This window comes from Ambystoma mexicanum, chromosome 10 (genome assembly GCF_040938575.1).
Source record: "Ambystoma mexicanum isolate Mex_15411 chromosome 10, UKY_AmexF1_1, whole genome shotgun sequence".
Lineage (NCBI taxonomy): Eukaryota > Metazoa > Chordata > Amphibia > Caudata > Ambystomatidae > Ambystoma > Ambystoma mexicanum.
This window is the reverse complement of record NC_090932.1, coordinates 1,570,015,578-1,570,033,212: the sequence shown is the minus strand read 5'-3', so window position 1 is coordinate 1,570,033,212 and position 17,635 is coordinate 1,570,015,578. Positions and strand designations below refer to the sequence as shown.

At 42.9% G+C, this 17,635-nt stretch overlaps 1 protein-coding gene across 2 annotated transcripts in view; it reads right to left on the bottom strand.

Annotated features, from left to right (window-relative positions):
• The window catches only part of KLHL22 (kelch like family member 22), a 482,095-nt gene that overhangs the window by 280,462 nt on the left and 183,998 nt on the right, over nucleotides 1-17,635 (bottom strand). For both annotated transcript variants that reach the window (XM_069619884.1, XM_069619883.1), the window contains one exon: nucleotides 15,323-15,488. In XM_069619884.1, coding sequence (XP_069475985.1) covers nucleotides 15,323-15,488 — 166 coding nt within the window. The remainder of the gene's footprint in view (nucleotides 1-15,322; nucleotides 15,489-17,635) is intronic.

The following is a 17,635-nucleotide window of genomic DNA, read 5'->3' as shown; positions in this document are numbered from 1 at the left end:
GCCACTAACATTATACTTTTACATGGCACCTAAACGATGCTGTGCCACTAACATTATACTTTTACATGGCACCTGAACGATGCTGTGCCACTATTATTATACTTTTACATGGCATCAGAACAATGCTGTACCACTAAAATTGTACTTGTGACAGTTTTCATCATGAATCAAATATTATATGGATTGCACAACACAAAGAAATCATCAAAATGTATCTTAACAATATATAAAATCCAGAATATGAAGACCTGAAAATCCGATAAAATTGTTAAACACTACACAGAAAAAAAACACATTTTTCCTCTGTGTGTTTGTTGGTTATTGTAATTGAGAATATATTGTTGTGCATAGACCCATTCTTCCTCAAAGTAAATGCAATCATTCACAACATCATTCACTACACCCAGTCACCCTTTCAGCCAAACGCAATCATGCAAACATACATTGCACAGTGCGCCTTCCCAGCCAGGCGCACCGACATTTACAAGCATTCCTAATTCCATAAATAACCATAAAATGCTACCAGGGCTAGCGCCATTCAGTTATAACATGGCAGTATCTGCATTAATCTATGTATCTTGGAAGTATTAGCCAGCCAAAACATAGCAATTTAAAATCGTTCTATCCAAAACATCATAAAATAGTAACTGCATTTATAAAAAAAAAACAGCTAATAAAACTGGATCACTATGCAAAATAAATCGTAGTCCATAAATTGCACGATGACTGACTGCAATTGAAGTACATGAGGGAAACAAAAACAGTGCCTGTGCCTCATGTTTACACAGCATGGAAATCAGAAACGTTGTCAGTGTCGCCATGCTGCCTTGTACATTTCAACTCCTCACATTATTTCTTTCTGCAGTCAGAGATTCATTTCTTTATAGAAGGTGCAAACGCATTTTCATGCAGTTACTCCTCAGCACCAGAAGCATCTCAATGAAGCAGTTCACATGGCAGCATCGCGGCCGCGCTAGGGAGGAAACGGTACCTAATAATATTTGTTCCGTAATTATGGACTATGAGGAAGTGCAATCATCCATTATGTATTGCCGAGGGATTGTAACCCAGGGAGTCACGGCACTGCATTTACTCAATAGTTCCTCACCGGTGCACAACAGAATATCATATATTGCTTACACGACGTCCGATGGAACAAAAACAAAATAAAGAAATGTAATTCCAACGGAACCAAAACACAGAAGTCACGTTGCTTCCTGTGCACGTCCTGATGTCGGTCCACGTTAATAGAGCCTCTTTTCTAATGTTACTTTCATTCCGCACTCACGCAGAATAAGGCAACTGTTCCACTGGAATGTAACCGAACACTGGGGAACTCCGCCAAACTCCAAGCATTGGGCAATACGTCATCATGAACCCAGCTGTCATCCTGATGTACGGAACTCAGCCTTACAACCAACTCCAACGGTCACGGCTGCAACTGTACATAAAGTCTTTGCTGGGTACAACGCTCTATTCCGGCAGTGCTAGGCTAAAGTCCTGTGTAAAATACTTCAAATGCCAACACGCAGAACAACAAATCTGCTGGCCCATAAGCTCACGCTGTGATGAGCATTTCTAACACCTTTCATTCACAATACTTTATTAGCAGCTGCATTAAAAGAGGAATTGCACTGCTTCCATAGCCCTGTAACTTAACAGCCGCAATGAGCACCCTGGCCCTTAATTTAAACGCTGCTGCAACGCCCCAGCCGATGCTGCGCAGTACCTTAATAGATATCAAAACAGGATACTCCTCAGCAGTCAATTGCGTGCCGGCTGCCTGCCATATAAAGTACCAGGACTTATACCTTAAGTAGATTGTTATGAAATCCTTTCAATAGGAAACTGGCGCTGGGCATCATCACTGCTGGGCTCATCATTGATCTCTGCCAAAAGCATTTTCATCATGTCAGGAATCAGCAGAACTTCTTCAGTGGGTCCTTTTGTCTTGGGATCAACAGGCTAATATCAATCTGTTTATCTGGAACCAGCAAACACTTGTTGATCCCATCCTCGTCGCCATTTGTAGTGTAGGAGGATGGTGAGAAGTCATCAGGATTCAGGTAAGGCACAGGAGACTTGAGTGTATGAAAAGGAGTACGTTTATTTGTAGTTACAGGGCTAGTTGGTTAGAAAGGCAGGGAGCTAAATAGATGACATCCTTTTAGTAACGTTCTCCCATCCTGTGTTATCAACTGTAGCTCTTGGAACCTTCAGGTCCCATAACATTCTGGATGACATCACTGTATTCTACTACTAGCACTGTGTGCACCCAGTGCAGATAGATACAATCAGTACTACACAGAGGTTCTGCCCTAACACAAATCAAAACCAGGTATAAGAACTGGTTGAGAGGTCGGAAAGCTCCAATATATCAATTGGACGAGGCCAAGATGCTAATCGTATTGCAGAATTGGAACACCGCAGAAATATGGTCAGCATTAAATCAAGCCACAACTGGTTCACAAGTAGCAATACAGTCTAATGGTGTCACAGAGCTTGACTAGATAAAAGATTTCTCTCAGCTTTATACAGCTCCCGAAGGCCCAGTGCGTACTATACGATCAGATACCACAAAGAATATTCATCTTGAATTTGATGAAGAGGACATTTTATATTACATAAATAAAGAGTCGATCCAGAGCACCGGGCCCTGATAGCTTATCAAACTATACACTTAATCAACACCCTGAGATTTGGGCAACAATTCTGTACAATATCTTTACTCATATAAATACTACTCAAACACTACCACAGACGTGGAAACATTCCATCATTTTGCCAATCTATAAAAGGAGATCACCAAAATCCATCTAGTTACAGACCGATCGCCCTTTCAGATGCTCCTGGAAAGATCTTCAGCCGTATCATGCTCATGGACCTGAATTAATGGACCTTGCATGCACACAGGAGAGATCCATTCCAATCAGGGTTCGTAGCTGGCCTAGGAACATCTTTAAAGATTATCTCGTTAAACATGATCAAGTCTCACTGCGCCACCCGGAAACAACCACTATACTTAGCCTTTGTGGACTTTCGGGTGGCCTTTGAATCTATTGATCGGCAATTGCTTTACGAGCAACTCATCCGTTATGAAAGTCCAGCCTCGCTGCTCACCCTGATTAAACGTCTCCACACAAACACCAACATGCAACATTGTCACTTGAAGGTTTACTATCTGCGTCCTTTTCCACTGAACGTGGTCTAAAACAGGGATGCATTTTGGCCTCTGGACATGGGCGAGTCATTTATGGATACAACAGGAGATGCCCCAAAATTTGGCACCCAACAAATAACATGGTTATTATACGCGGACAATCTCGTCCTTTTGTCCCAAACACTATAGGGTTACAAAATCTGCTGGACAAATTAGATGCATTTGCCCGATCAAACAATTTGCTGATAAACACTCAAAAAACCCAAGTTGTGGTCTGTAACAAAATTGCTAGACACAAAACATCTAAGTACATGTGGACTTTACAAAACTCCAAATTGATGATTGTACCGCAATATAAATACCTGGGTGTGCTTGTCAACAATTCTTTGAGTGAGGATTCCTAGATCCTCAGTTTAGACCATAAACTACTAACCTTTATCTCACAAGCAAAAATTCTGGCACATAAATATGGCAAATTTTCTTGCAGCCATATCCTGATGTTTTTTCAGCAGAAAGTGGTTCCACTTTGCTCTATGGTTCGAAAACGACGCTTCCTAGAGATCAAAAACATTGGGATATACTCGAGGCCCGTTTCTGGAAGCAAGTCCTGAAACTACCCAAATGTACACCTTTAACTATTATACGATTTGAATTTGGATCTCTGTCTCTGTTCGCTCAGGTTCTTTGGAAAATGTATAGTTTTCTAAGAAAATGTTTGCAGGGCCTCAACGCAAATAATATTCTGAGTGTGGTAGCATGCTACTTATTAACCCCTGAGCACTCTTTTCCACAAAACTGGTGTAATTTTATAACAGATGCAATATCAGATGCAAACATTACCCTGGAACTCTTACTAGTTAATCCAGGGAGAGCCAAGACTAAATTATTCCAATGTGATGTAACCAAGTAAAATGTAATATTTACAAAGACTTCAATATACTCCTATTTGGCACCAAGAAATATCAACAGATGGCTGATTATTTGGTATGATGCCCTTCGCCGCACACCAGAGATCAATATTTACATTTCAGGCTGAATTTGTGGCATACTAATGATGTATTGGCAAGGAGGGGCCTAATGCTAAAAGAGCAAAATTGCTGCCACTTTTGTGCAAATACACTGCAGAAAGACTTTGCAGCATATAATTGTGGATTGCCCTGCTTTAATTACAAAACAACAAGTGTTCTTCAAAAAGCCTTTTAATATATATCGTCCCATGGACTAATGAGATATGATATTTTCCAGCACCAAACTTGCGGTCAGAATTGCACTAATGCAATTTCTGGTCTTAACCTTATCTCCAACAATAGCTAAAACAAAAATGGTTCCTATTACCAAATCTAGAATATAACAGGGTTCATAGGCTATTTGATAGAGGTTTTACATTTATTCTATGCATGTCACATTGCCTTTATTTTCATTTTGCATATGCTGATTCTGTAAACATTAGATTGAGCCGAGGACTCTACCATAATTAAAGCTCTGAAGAATAAGAGCCACGATTCAAGACCTAGCTCAATTAGAAATAAAAGCATGTCCATTGTCAGAAAGGCACTAATATTTAAGATATGCATAATAAGATTTTAAATCAAGTTCCATGGCACAAAGGATAATTTTGACTCAAGACCTCCACTGAATTATTTTGAAATGTGTATATTATTGCAGAAACATTCTTACTGTGCATGTGGATGTGGATTTTAAGATGAGATGATGCTATTTTTATTTCAAATGTTTTAAGTTGATACTTCTTAAGACACAATTATATCTGATAATGAATTTGAAAGGTTGATACTATAAGCCAACCAAATAAAAAAAATAAAAATAAAAAAATAAGATTTAATATGACTAAATACAAAAGGAAGTAATGAAGAAAACAATGCCTAACTTTAGCATTTTCTATTTTCTAGTGTGTGTCAAAAAGTGGTATTAGCATCAGGACATGCTTAATGATGGGAGGAATATTAGTCTCACTTAATTATACTATGAATGTTGAACAGGGTGCTTCAGTCACTTTTACCTTTATTTATTTCTTTGTGATTTTGAGTTGCAGAATATAAACCTTGCACAAAATAAAATATTTGTATATCATATGCATACAATAAATAATTAAGAAATTTAAGAAAGAAGAAAAACAATAGAAACATCAAAAGTAGAGAAGGAGACAAGAAACACAAGCACATTCCATCTACAATAACCTTAAACACATCTATAAAAAATCTATGAAGAGCCACAATAAGTGAAGGGGCTACAGATTTAATGTGGAAATTTCGGTTAACAGACAACTCTAAGACCAAATGCTTCAGTGTTTCCAGAGTAGATGTACATTTACAGAGTAAATCCCTATCTATTTCCTCGCCGATCGTCAGGTTTCTAATGTACCACAAATGGGATGAGCATTTACATGGTCAAGTTTTCTCTCATTAATCACAGCTTCCAATAAAGCAAGGAATGGCAAAAGAGTTTTTGGGAATCCTTCTTTCTCCAGGTGATATTTCTCCATATCTTTGCTTAATTTGTATTACTTTTAGTAGTATCAAGTTTATTTCGGATTTGTATTAAACAATCCATAAAACTGCAGCAGTGCATAGTCATACATAAAAACCCCAAGATTTCTATTACTTAAGAAATGGAAGAAAAGTCTATTGTCAATTGAGCACAAAATGTCCTGAGTTTTACCCATGTTGATTTGCAGCTGGTAGCAATAACGTGTAACATAAAAGGATCTGGGTGAATACATGGCATTTTTCACTGAGCATCCCAAAACATTGATTTTATTTCTCGATTCTTTGCACATTTCATCGATTATAAATGCGGTTGGAGACACCCGCAGCTCCCACATCCTCCAACCTTTATTAATAGCCCAACCTAAGCCCCCATCTATTTATGCGAAGACATGTGCAAAAATTTGATCTAAAAAAATGTGTTTTTTGATTCGCTGTAATGGTCTGCAATGTTTTGTAGTGATACCACAAAAACTATCAGGGAACAGTGGACTGTTCCCTGGCACAAAGCCTCTGGCTGTCTCTCTTGCATTACAAACTTTGATGGAGCACCAGAGATGCACTTGGTTTCCTTGAATGGAAGGATAAGGATGTGACCATATATAAAAGAGAAAAGCCAACCGTGATTGATCATATATGGTGTTGGCTACTTTGTCTCCGGGAAAACTGAGGCAATGACAAACCCAAACCATTTCTTGACAGTTCATGAATAGGGTGCATGGGAGCCAAGGCTAATCCTGCATCTAGAGTGTTTGAATAGTAAGAAGGACAGGAAAGATGAATTGTGGCAAGGTCCAGTGATTGGGTGGCACCCCAATGTTTGAAAGGATGCAAGATTGTGTATTGAAGCTTAGTTCACACTCCGCTCCCAATAGTTCTATAAGGTAGGGAAATCTACACCTACATTTTGTCAATCAATGGGAAAAATGCCAAACACACAGAAATAAAATCAAAATCAAAAGAGGTTCTTGAGGAAACTGTTGCAGCACATGCCTAAGCTAAAACTCTCTGAAAAGCACTACTGGCATCTGTGGATTCCAGCCTCCACAAATGAGCAGAGGGAAACCTGAGCACTGCTCCTTCCCACAGCTGCTTATCAAACCACCTAGGCCCCTCTCCTTCTATAAGCTGCTGGCCATTGCACGAGGAGACGGGCGAATCAAACTTCTCAGGATAAGTAACACCTGGGGCCAGGTGCCTTCTGTTACAAGCATCTACATGTAAGGAACATTCAACAAACACCCCTGGGACTCTGTGGAGGCTTACCTAACTTGCAATGCTGGGCCGAGGTTGTTGGGGTGGTCAGGAAAGGTCCCAATGATGAAGAGGGGTTCATGTTGCACGTGCCATATTTGTGACTGGGAGTGCAGCAAAATGGGCATGATGTCGCAATTTAATATGTACCCAGTGTAGATAAATGTGAACGGGATGTGTTACTTTAAGTATTGCTTCGTGTTCAAGATTTATACATATTGCATTTGCAAAATAAAGGTCTAAATCGCCAAATGAAATATAAACACTATCCAGATATAGTGTGCCATGAAGCACCTAGAAGGTGGGCAACAAGGAGTTTAAAAATGTGCATGTAAGGAAAGGGACTGGTCATAGAGAACCCACTGTGAAGAAAACATGGCAGTTATTAAATATGCATGCACACTGATATACATACACAGGGAATTATAAATCTACATGTAGTGGGCTTTTGTATTAATACATTAAACTCAGCAGTAATGGTTTAGTGAGATGAATTTTAAGTGACATTGAGAAATTGGTTTTGCAGAGTTTCTGAGGCCAGAGGAAGGGTAAATGAGTAACTTCGACCTTAGCAGATGGTCAGTTCAGCTAACAAACTGGCCAGTGTTTTTATGGCTTGGTAGTATCGCAAAGGCAGATGTAATCTTTTTTTAAGTGCATGGGAGCTTGCAGAGGGATCCGAGCATTTGCTTTTGAGCACCAATAAACATGGTGTGAAGGACACCTGAGGACAGGTTTCATATGCTCCCTGGGTTTCATATGCTTTCAGGAGGTGCCATGCATGCTGAATTGGTTGTTGTTAGGTTAAACTTTTCCGATGGTGCTAGTAAGCAGGGGTGCGTGAGATGGTTATCGACAGTTCAAAGAGAACCTGTTATTTCTGCTCTTTCTCGTGTCGTTTGAAGTATCTGTGCAAATTATACTGAGGATTAAGAGGTCTCAGACCAGCTCGGACATGTAATGAATTCTATTTGTATGTGAATGTATAACTGAATAAAGATGGCATGACCTACCACGGATTAATCCTAAAAAGGGGTGTGCTCTAGACACGAGCTGAAGATGGGAGTGAAGATAATGGCTACAAATGAGAATGGGGGAAATTGGAGAAAAATGAAATTGGAGAAAGATAGGATTTCATTGTATAGGTTTTGACCAATCATGTATGCCGGGTGGATTGTAATAAAACATATGTGAGTTTTAACTGTTGCAAAAATGTATATAATGTGTCAACATATTTGGTTTGGAGAGATTCTGGTTAATTTGACTCCATAGGGTCATCTAGCCCCTCCCCGCCGTTTGTACAATAAACCTGCTTTACGTACAAAACATTTATTTATTTATTTTAGCATTTGTAGAGCGCACTACAGCCCACAGGCAACGAGGCGCTATAAGGAAATTTTAAGAAGGCTTACTTGAGGGTTACAGTAAGCGACCCCAAAAGGTATGTTTAAATACATTCTCTTATGCGCATTTGCATGGTTACAGTCGATACAAATTGATTGTTACAGTTGGTTACTAATATTCTTGTCTAGGTATATAGTCTCCTATACATGGACATGCACTCGCTTCTCGGGTGGTGGGCTCGCTTTGGGATAAGAGGATTAGGGGCCTACCCCTACAAGGACTGCAACACCCAGCAACTGGAACTAAGTTGTCAGCTACCAAACAGCTGAACCGTATGAAGGCCAATACCTCTTTAGGACAGGAGAGTAATTAAGTTTGACACAGGAGATGAAACTGTTGCAGTTTGAAATACCATGTAAACAAATGGAGGCTGGGGTAACAGTTTAGGAGAGGAGGGTAACAAAACTGAATGTTGCAAGCTGAAATGCCACGTTGGGTGCAATAACACTTTTTCCAAGGAATAGAGCATTGTAGCACTGATGAAAGGTTAGTTAATGGATCTGCACATTTAACAACACAGGTGAAAAGGGCATGTACTCATTACCTTATGGGATTATGTCAAGGCATTGCATTGCATGATACATTAACACATGTACCTGTCAGACTCATGGAGGCATACTTCACCCTGCCCATCTGTCCTGGACAAGCCTCATTTTCTGGTGGAGGACTTGGTCAGACTTGTCTGCCACCTATGGTTTCAAAGGCATTTGCCTTCCTGATTACAAAGTTTTTTACAATGGGATGCTGCTGGTGAAGAAGAGTGGCATTTACCAAACTGAAATGGCTGTCCGCACTGGGAAAATCTTCCAATAAGCCCTGTGCGGGGTCCCAGGCTTCACCAGGCCACAACTTGTACAAGGCTTTGTTCAAACTTACCACTGAAATCAGTTGTGCCCGATAAAAATGAATGGTAAAATCAAATGGACGGGCTCTGCTGGAAGTCCCAATCAAGTGTAAGGGTGCATAAGGAGGAGACTGACACAAAGGTGGCATATTTGTGGGCAAAGACTTTCATTCAGCAAAAGAGAAAAGAAAACCTACCTATCCCTATCTCTAGGAGGGGGGACTCCCGGTCTCAACTAAAAGATCTAAGGTGACTGCGTCATGAAAACCTTGCTTCTGACCCCTCACACTAGAAACTATAACTAAAGTAGTATCGTTCTGGCCGATCCTAGGAGAATGACTCACTTCTCCTGGGATCAAGTTCCTTGTTTGTTTTAACAGTTCTATTCAGTTCAAAACAGTCTTGTATCTCACACGTGTCAGGGGGAATAGTTTCCATCCCCTGCCAGTAATGTTCCTAACAATATTTCTCATGTGTTATCAGGAGGAATGGCTCCCTTCCCCTGATACTAGAGCCCGAAACACTCTGGTACTCCCTCTTGGTGGGTCATGAAAATGTCTCCCTTTTCCTGACATACGTTTTCAGATAGCCTGGGGGAATGACTCCCTTCCCCAGGCCTTTTTGGACTTTACCGCCGGTCCCAGCTACCAGGAGAACGACTCCATTCTCCTGGTATCTTGCTCTCTGTTCATCACAACAATGGGGAATGGCTCCCTTTCCCCGGTCTTCTTTCCACCAGTCTTCACACCTACAACACCCAATCCAGTTTCACCTCTTCTTTGACTTGGCCCACTTGGTTCACTTCCCTACTGCCACAAGGAAGATGACTCTTATTTCTTTCTGTTATTGGGTCCCAGTCCCAGACCCTGGTTTCTCTTTAGCCTCTTTGAATTGGCCCACTTGGTTCATGACCCTGCCAAGTACTGCCACGAGGAAGAGGAGTCGTATCTTTAGCTTGCTCTCTATCGTTGGGGTCCTCGACCCTTTCCCGATGGTTGGTGGCCTTGGAGCTACCACCAACACGAGGATGAAATCCTCAGATGCAAAAGTCACACTCTCTCACATTGGGGTCCTTGACCCTTCTATGGTGGTCAGCGGTTTTGATACTAAAACTGACTCAAAGAAGATTTCCTCTCTTGCACAGTTCACTCGTACTTCCCTTCAAATTAGGGGACTGATGCCGGACCCCATTTCCCAATGTGCCATCATTCGGTTGCCAGGACCCTTTCGTGCCCCCATCCGTCAGCCCCCTCTCTGTCGTACCTTCTAGGATCTTCCTGGTGGGCTCTGGCCTTTCCTGAGGTCTGCACAGGCCTTGTCTTGGTCTTCTGCGTCTTCCGATGGCTTCTGGTTCGCTGCAGCATCTCTGAAAGACTTTGGCTCCTTGCAGTATCAACACCTGTTATGGACCACGCCGTCCACCTTCTCCTGTAGGCCATGCTACTGCCTCACAACTACCTGCAGGGTCTTTTGTCACACGGGCTAGAGAAGCGTCCCAGTGTCCAGCCCTTTGAATCTCCCGTGCCGAACAGCTTCCATGAATGCTGTTGCTCTGGGGGCAGCTTGACATAATGTCAAGTCCCTCTCCAGTAATTAAAGTCTGTACAGGTATGTTTCTTCATGGAAGTCTAGAACGCTCCTCTGAGTTCACCGAAGTGTGCTCCTCCTACATCCGTGCATCCACCTTGTGTCAGTACCTGTCTCCCAGGTATTCTTCTTCGTCTCACTGCTGGAGTCAGTAAATGGTATAATGCCACAATAGCAAATGGAAGTGCCAGCAAGTGGAGGTTGGCTAAAAGATGGTAAAAGGTTTGCGAAGGTTAGGTTGGGGATGTTATGCCTAATTTTACCCAGGTGTTCGTTCTTCTCCTGAGGAGGAGAATTCCTCCCCATTAGATCCTCCCACATTTTACACACCCCCAGAAGGACTAGCGGGTAGCAACCTCACCTCACTGGCCTCCCGGGACAGGGGATCCCCATCAGGGAGAAGTGACGACCTCTGATGAATTGTCACACAAGGCACATGTGAAATGTTTCCCCTGTTTACTCGATAAGGAGGTTGGCTACACTGCCTCAAACCACCCCTCCCTCAGTCATCCAGGGTACACATATTTCAAGAAAGCTTAGTCACCCTCCACCAGATCACTGTAGGAGGGATGTGAGGGACCTCAAATGCTATGCTGTTCAAACCACCTCCTAGGTCCGACGAAGCTCTCCCAGTGTCTCACAAGCACGTGTGGAGTGCTGGCCCAGACCTTGTTCTCCAGCCTCTGGCTGGTTGTTCCTATCCAGGCAAGTTCCAAGGATCCTGGGAGGAACTCCAGCCTCCACTGATAATGAATGCCAGTTTGAGCTCCAAGAATCATGCATGCACTCATGGGGTGTAATCCATGGCCTAGGGATCCATGCACCAACCCATGGTGGCTGCCCATACCCAGATACCAGTTCCATGAGTCCAGCGAGGAGTCTGAGCTTTCTCTGGAGGGACAAGCCTTAATACCTCCCAATTAGAGCTCCAGGAGTCAAGAGCACATATATGGGGTGCTGCCCCCTGATCTTCGGCTCCAGCTACCGACCCAGAATGGCTTTTCCTACCGAGGGCATGATTTTCACAAGCCCTGGGAGAAGTCAGACTCCTCTAAAGCAGTAAGGTATAATGAGACCAAGTAAGAGCTTCAGCAGATGCTCTTGCCATTGGCCCTATGTAGAGTAAAGGATGATACAGATACGGAGGGAGGACAGCTGTGTTACCTGTCTTGGGGGTGATGCTGTGTTTGGCTGCCTTGGCTGGTTCAGTTCAAGTTCCATTGACTCAATCTGATGGACTCTGACCTTTTCTCTAAGCAAGATGAGAAACCCACTTTTTCCTATTCATCTTCAAACATTCCCTTTCCAGCTCTCAGGCTTGCTTCCCTTCAGCTAGACGGGCTCTTTTGCGCCGTAGTTCCAGTTCGCTCAGTTCTTTCTCTGCTGAGCCAGCTACTGAGATAAAATGTGTTATTGTCTTGTGCCTTTATGAGCTTGGGTCCCATTAAATCTTAAAAATAGTAATCTGTTGAAATAACTCATAGTTCTACAGTGCTTGACTCTTAGTATTTAATTATACTGAAGTAGTTTAGCAAGCCAAAAAATCCAACACTTGTTTCAACCTTTGCAGTTTTTGTCAAAGCCAATTGTTGTGTATTCTCTAGATTCTTGTTATTCACGTTATTACAGCGTTCCCAATAATATAATTGTTCCAAGTGCCCAAAGTGGGCATGCATCTTTTTAAATCCTCTGTAGTGTTAGTCTCCTTAAATTTGTTGACAAGCTGTCCTTGCTCTTCTTTTAAATTATCTTAATACATCTATATGCTGCAGAGTTCAGCGGTGGCCTTCCACAGTGTCTTTATGCTAATCTCACATACACTAGCTGCTGAGATAGTTGGTGCAAGTCAGGAGATTAGTAGCAGCAGTGTTGGCTGTATCATTCTAAGAGCACCACTTCCTTATGTCCAGGCTCTTGCAACATTTCCTTCTGGACTGTCAAATTTCCATTAATCCTACTTTGTTAAGACCACTAGTCTTCGGCCTTTGTGCTGTATTGCACTCCCTCAATTCATCTGCATACATAGTGGTTAAAAGCTCTTTGGGATGGCATACACCAGACCCATATTTCTGAGTTTCTGGTCAGTTCTGTACTAACTAGTAGAAGGTCTTTCTCCAAAGTCCTGCTGTTTCTACCAGGTGTTAGGACAGTCCTCTCAGTTCTGTGCTCACAGGGTTAGGCGCACAATCCCACAACTACGCAACAGGGTTTCCTTTAAACTTTCCATGGGTAACGTATTTTTAATGTTCGATGAACAGCCAAGTTCAGTTCTTAGCAGGGAAGCAGGATGTATCAGATAGTATAATACATAACATTCAATAAGGGAATGTCCAAATAATGAATCTATGAAACTAATACTTTATTTTCAGTGAAGTTAAGTCAAATGACATCCAAGTTACGAGGAACATTAACTTTTCAGGAAATAGTATTTGAAACATTGGGATGTTAATACTCAGGGTGTCTGGTAATGTCTAAAGTCAAACAGATCCGTTGGCTACTAGGTTTGACTGTCAGTGCTCCAGGGGCACCTCATGACTAGTATTCGCTGAAACAAAAGCTAGTCTTTCGTGGGAACAGAAGAAAAGGACTGGCTCCTAAATGGCTAAGTCGGATGCTGGTTCTGAGGCTAAGTTACCCACAATGCTCTTTACCAGTCGTATGGTTCCGGTATAGGGAACATGCAGTCTGTGTCATGTCATTGCAGTTCAGTTAAGACTCCTTGATATCCCAACACTGCTTTCAATCTTATTTGGTTTGTTGCTCTGCTTTTGTAACCAGCCATTACTGGTGCTCAGTGTTTCTGGCACTCCAGCCTCTATGTGTCGGATCAGTGGAGGTAAGAGTATAGGGCTTTCTCTGGTAACAGGGATCATTCAAGCTTGCAATCAGGTTGTCACTGCTGGGCTAGGGGAAGGGTGAGCCAATTCTTCTCTTCAAATTCCCTTACATTGCAAAGAGCGATGGTGCCCTCAGACAATGGTAGAATTTCACATTCAGATTGGTCTTTGCAAGATGGAGGGCAGCAGAGCTTAACAACTGCCCTTTTCAGTTTGGCTACATCTGGGTTCCAAGACAGACTGTCAGTGTCCCCTCTCCAACGTCTGGTTCGACATTTTACAAAGTAAGAATCCAGACCACCGACAGATTAAATAGGAAAAGTGAACATCCATTCGTATTCACAAGTGTGACCCTTTCAAAGGTTTTCCAGCCACCCAATCAATCAATGGGAGGCAAGGCGACAATTAACATTTTCCAGGCTACCACGCAGTATGTGGATTCTAGGTAGAAACCAGACATCCCAGTCACCAGCCACCAATATTTGGTTGTAGCCACAGCTATTAATCTCTGAAGCCGGCACACGCCATGACCATATATGGCCACACCCATATCTCATGCTGGAGGCTAGTTGTGGCAACTCTGAAACTAACCAGTGAAGTCCACACCACTAAGTGTGCGAGGTTACCTGCACAGGACGCCAAGAGAGACATAGTGTCCCACATGAGGGCACTTCAGAGAGTTACCATCTTTGATCAGGCGCTGGATAAGGACTCATCAGGGAAAATGGTTGGTAAATCAGCAAGGAACAAGCTCTATATTCCAGGTCTCTCAGTTGAGGAATGTTAGCGTCACCTGTAACGAATTTAAGAAAGGTTGTGTGCTATCCTTAACTAAATGTGCACAATCACACAAACACGCCTTTGGCAACTATACCCATTTCGCATCGCTGGTGGTGCAGCTTCTAAGTTATTTAGTTATTTCCTCTATTTGCTAATGGCACAGGTATAGCTTACATATGCACAGAGATCTGTAAAATGCACAACTAACAATAACATACTCACACACACACAGGCAGAAATGACCCTAACTCAGTATCTTCCTTGCTTGTCATCCTTGTCAACCATGATTGCCTGCTGTCACATTGACTCGTTAGGCTACCTCACCTATCCCTCTTCCCCCAACCTGACCTTTAAAACAATCAACCTCCATCCCTCTCTCCCACTTCCCAACTCCTACACTTTAATCTATCAGATTTTCTTCATCTGCCCCTCCAGCAAGGCACACCACTGTTGCTACAGTTTCACTTCTTTCCAGACATTCAACCAGGCAATTATCATTCTTGTCAATTTAATTGCACCTTTCAGTTGGCCTTTTTACTGTTGTGAACACAATTCATCCATCACTTAAATCCATTCTACCAATCAATTTGCCCAACATGTCTCATTTGCAAGTTCCTAACACCCCTTAGCAGCCCTCCCCTACACATCAATGTCACATAAGAAGGTGCCGGGCACCCCAGGACACTGGCTCACGTAAACAGTCCTTGATAGCTACAACAGTCCCTTTACGTTTTTGCCTTCTCACTTGCATCCCAGTCAATCAAGCATTCTTCTGGAGTTACAATCATATTTGCACTTGAAACTAGTCCTACATCTCTTTGCTGCATTCCATATCTATCCTTTTCCTTGAATCCCTGGCTCAATTTATATCTTCCCTGCAGTGGCCCATATCCTCTTCATCTGTCAGCCCATTCTTTCCCACTATTGCCCATCTCACGAATGCTGCTTTCCTTACCTGAAGCTGGCAGGCAGCAGCCAGAGTCTCCTGCACATTGGTCAGGGTTAGCTCCAGCTCAGAGGTGTATATAAAATTCAGGATGTTACACATCGAAGCGTAGGAGATGCCATGAATATCTACCTCCTGCTGCTCCATCTCCTTGAGCCCGCCAGCGAACATCCCCCTGAACAGAAGGGAAGCAAGAAATAATGAGTGCTTGAGAGGGAAAAGTGATGGCAGACAGGGGGGTAGGGGAGGATCTACCAGTGAATCCAGCACGCTTATAGGCAATTATTTCATTAAAAATGATTTAATTTATGATTCCAGCTACTATATTAACATATGATTAAAGAAATTAATTTTACAGTATGTGTAGCCGATTTGAACATATGCATAACCACAGTACATATAACATTTGTGCTGCTCCAAATCCTCCACAGAAGAAATGAAACATACACTCTATGCATGTATTTTCTTTAGTCACCACTTAAAATCCTGCTCATCCTGTTTAAATACTTTCGATTCTGTATGAAAAGAAAACTAACAGAAGTGTGGCAGGAGTGCTTCTCGTGTGAAGTTGCTGCCTATTCTACAATCAGCCCGTTCCTGATTCCGGTGTTTTTTTTCTGCCTACTGCAGAAGGGAGCAGCAAACCCTTCAAAACACCCTGCCAGACGCAGAGCGTCGCGGAGTGTGGCAGGAGTGTTTCTCTTGTCCCTTGTGGGACGTGTGGACAATGGACAAAAGATCTGGAATACCCCTGACGCGTGCACAGGTGAATGAAGCAACAGCATTGTGCACCATGCGCTGCAGTCTGTGGAAAAAGACGCCGTTAGGAAGAAGCTTCCAGCAACTGACATGGCAAGCAACAGGACTCAGGAAGTAAGTGAAGGGGAAGATTCGGGCGGGGTGGTGGATCAAGTTGTAGCTCTGAACTTGATTAATGAGACTGATAATCCCAAGGACAGAACTGCCTTACCTTGTATTGTCTCACCGACCCGCCAATGTGGAACCCTCCTAAAACGGAGAGCGTTCGAGCGCCACTTGAACAATAGTGCTGTGTGCCTCACCAGCAGTTTGGGTTCCAGCTGTAGCCAGCCCGGAAACAATGGCAGCAAACAACATGGGCGTGCTAGAGCCTCCAAAAATAGTTGACATTGTAACAATGAGGAGTGCAGATAAATGGTTTGAACTGACTGCCATGGAAAAAAATGTCTGTTCCGGCAGCTCTGGGGGTGCTGGCAGGATGCTGGTCGAGAAACCGGGCGGAATAGAGTTCAATCTGGGGTTGCGAGGCAAGGGCTGCCCAAATAGAAATATGCCTGCAGAAGGATATATGGTTAGAAATATGTGGCAACTGGGTTTAGTAGTCAACAACCAGCCCCCAATTACAACACGGAAAATCCAGCCACTGAAACTGCTAGCTTGGAGAGTTGTAGAAAGGTGCGGTAAATCGAACGCCGAAAGGAAGGCGGTTCAAAGAAATCCAAAAACTGACGTTGACAAGAGAATTAGCAGGGAGTACTCACAAACATCAGATTGCCACAATAATCCTCTGAGCTGCCCAGCTGCTTATGGCCTGAATCGATTGCCACAGGCTATGTCGTAGCCGGTGGCTCCAGCATGGAAGATATCCTCAAAGGAAGATCAAGCAGCATGCAGGACGTGAACCTGGATGTCTCACAACTGAGCAGGTTGATCTTACCACCTTACAGAGATAAGCCGGACGTAGAGGTCACATAGAGCAATACACTGGGGTTAACTGTGCCTTGGACAGATACATAAAATACTAACGCTCAGTATGATTCTGGTGGAGAAAGCACTTGGGAAGCTACCGGCGGAATCTGCCCACAAGGTGAGAGTACCGAGGATAACTCAAACAAAAACCGACGCAACTCAATTGCAGTAGCGGATCAAGTGATTAGAGCCCTAATGCTGCTAAATGCAAAGATGCCATTGCTCTCAACGACCACGAAAACAATGAGAAATTAAGAACTAAATGGAGTGGGCAGGACGGAGGAGTGGGGTATGCCCACGATAATTCCAGCAGGGGCCTTTGACTGGATGAGTAAGAATGGAGTTGCTAAGAGGGTGACAGATAGAACTGTCACTCCTGATTGCGTAAAGCATGTGGGGAAATGCAGAAGAAATGAAAATAGCTCGGAGAGTGATTTTAGTTACTCACAGAAAAGGCTCAAAAACTCAAGGATGCAAGTGTTACTCACCGACCGGGGAGTGCTCAAAGACAGGATGCAACAATGGTTTGGATATTTGCTTGAAGAGCAGGGTTAGAGCCTCCAACCAAGTCTCCTCTCTGTGAGGGAAGAAGAT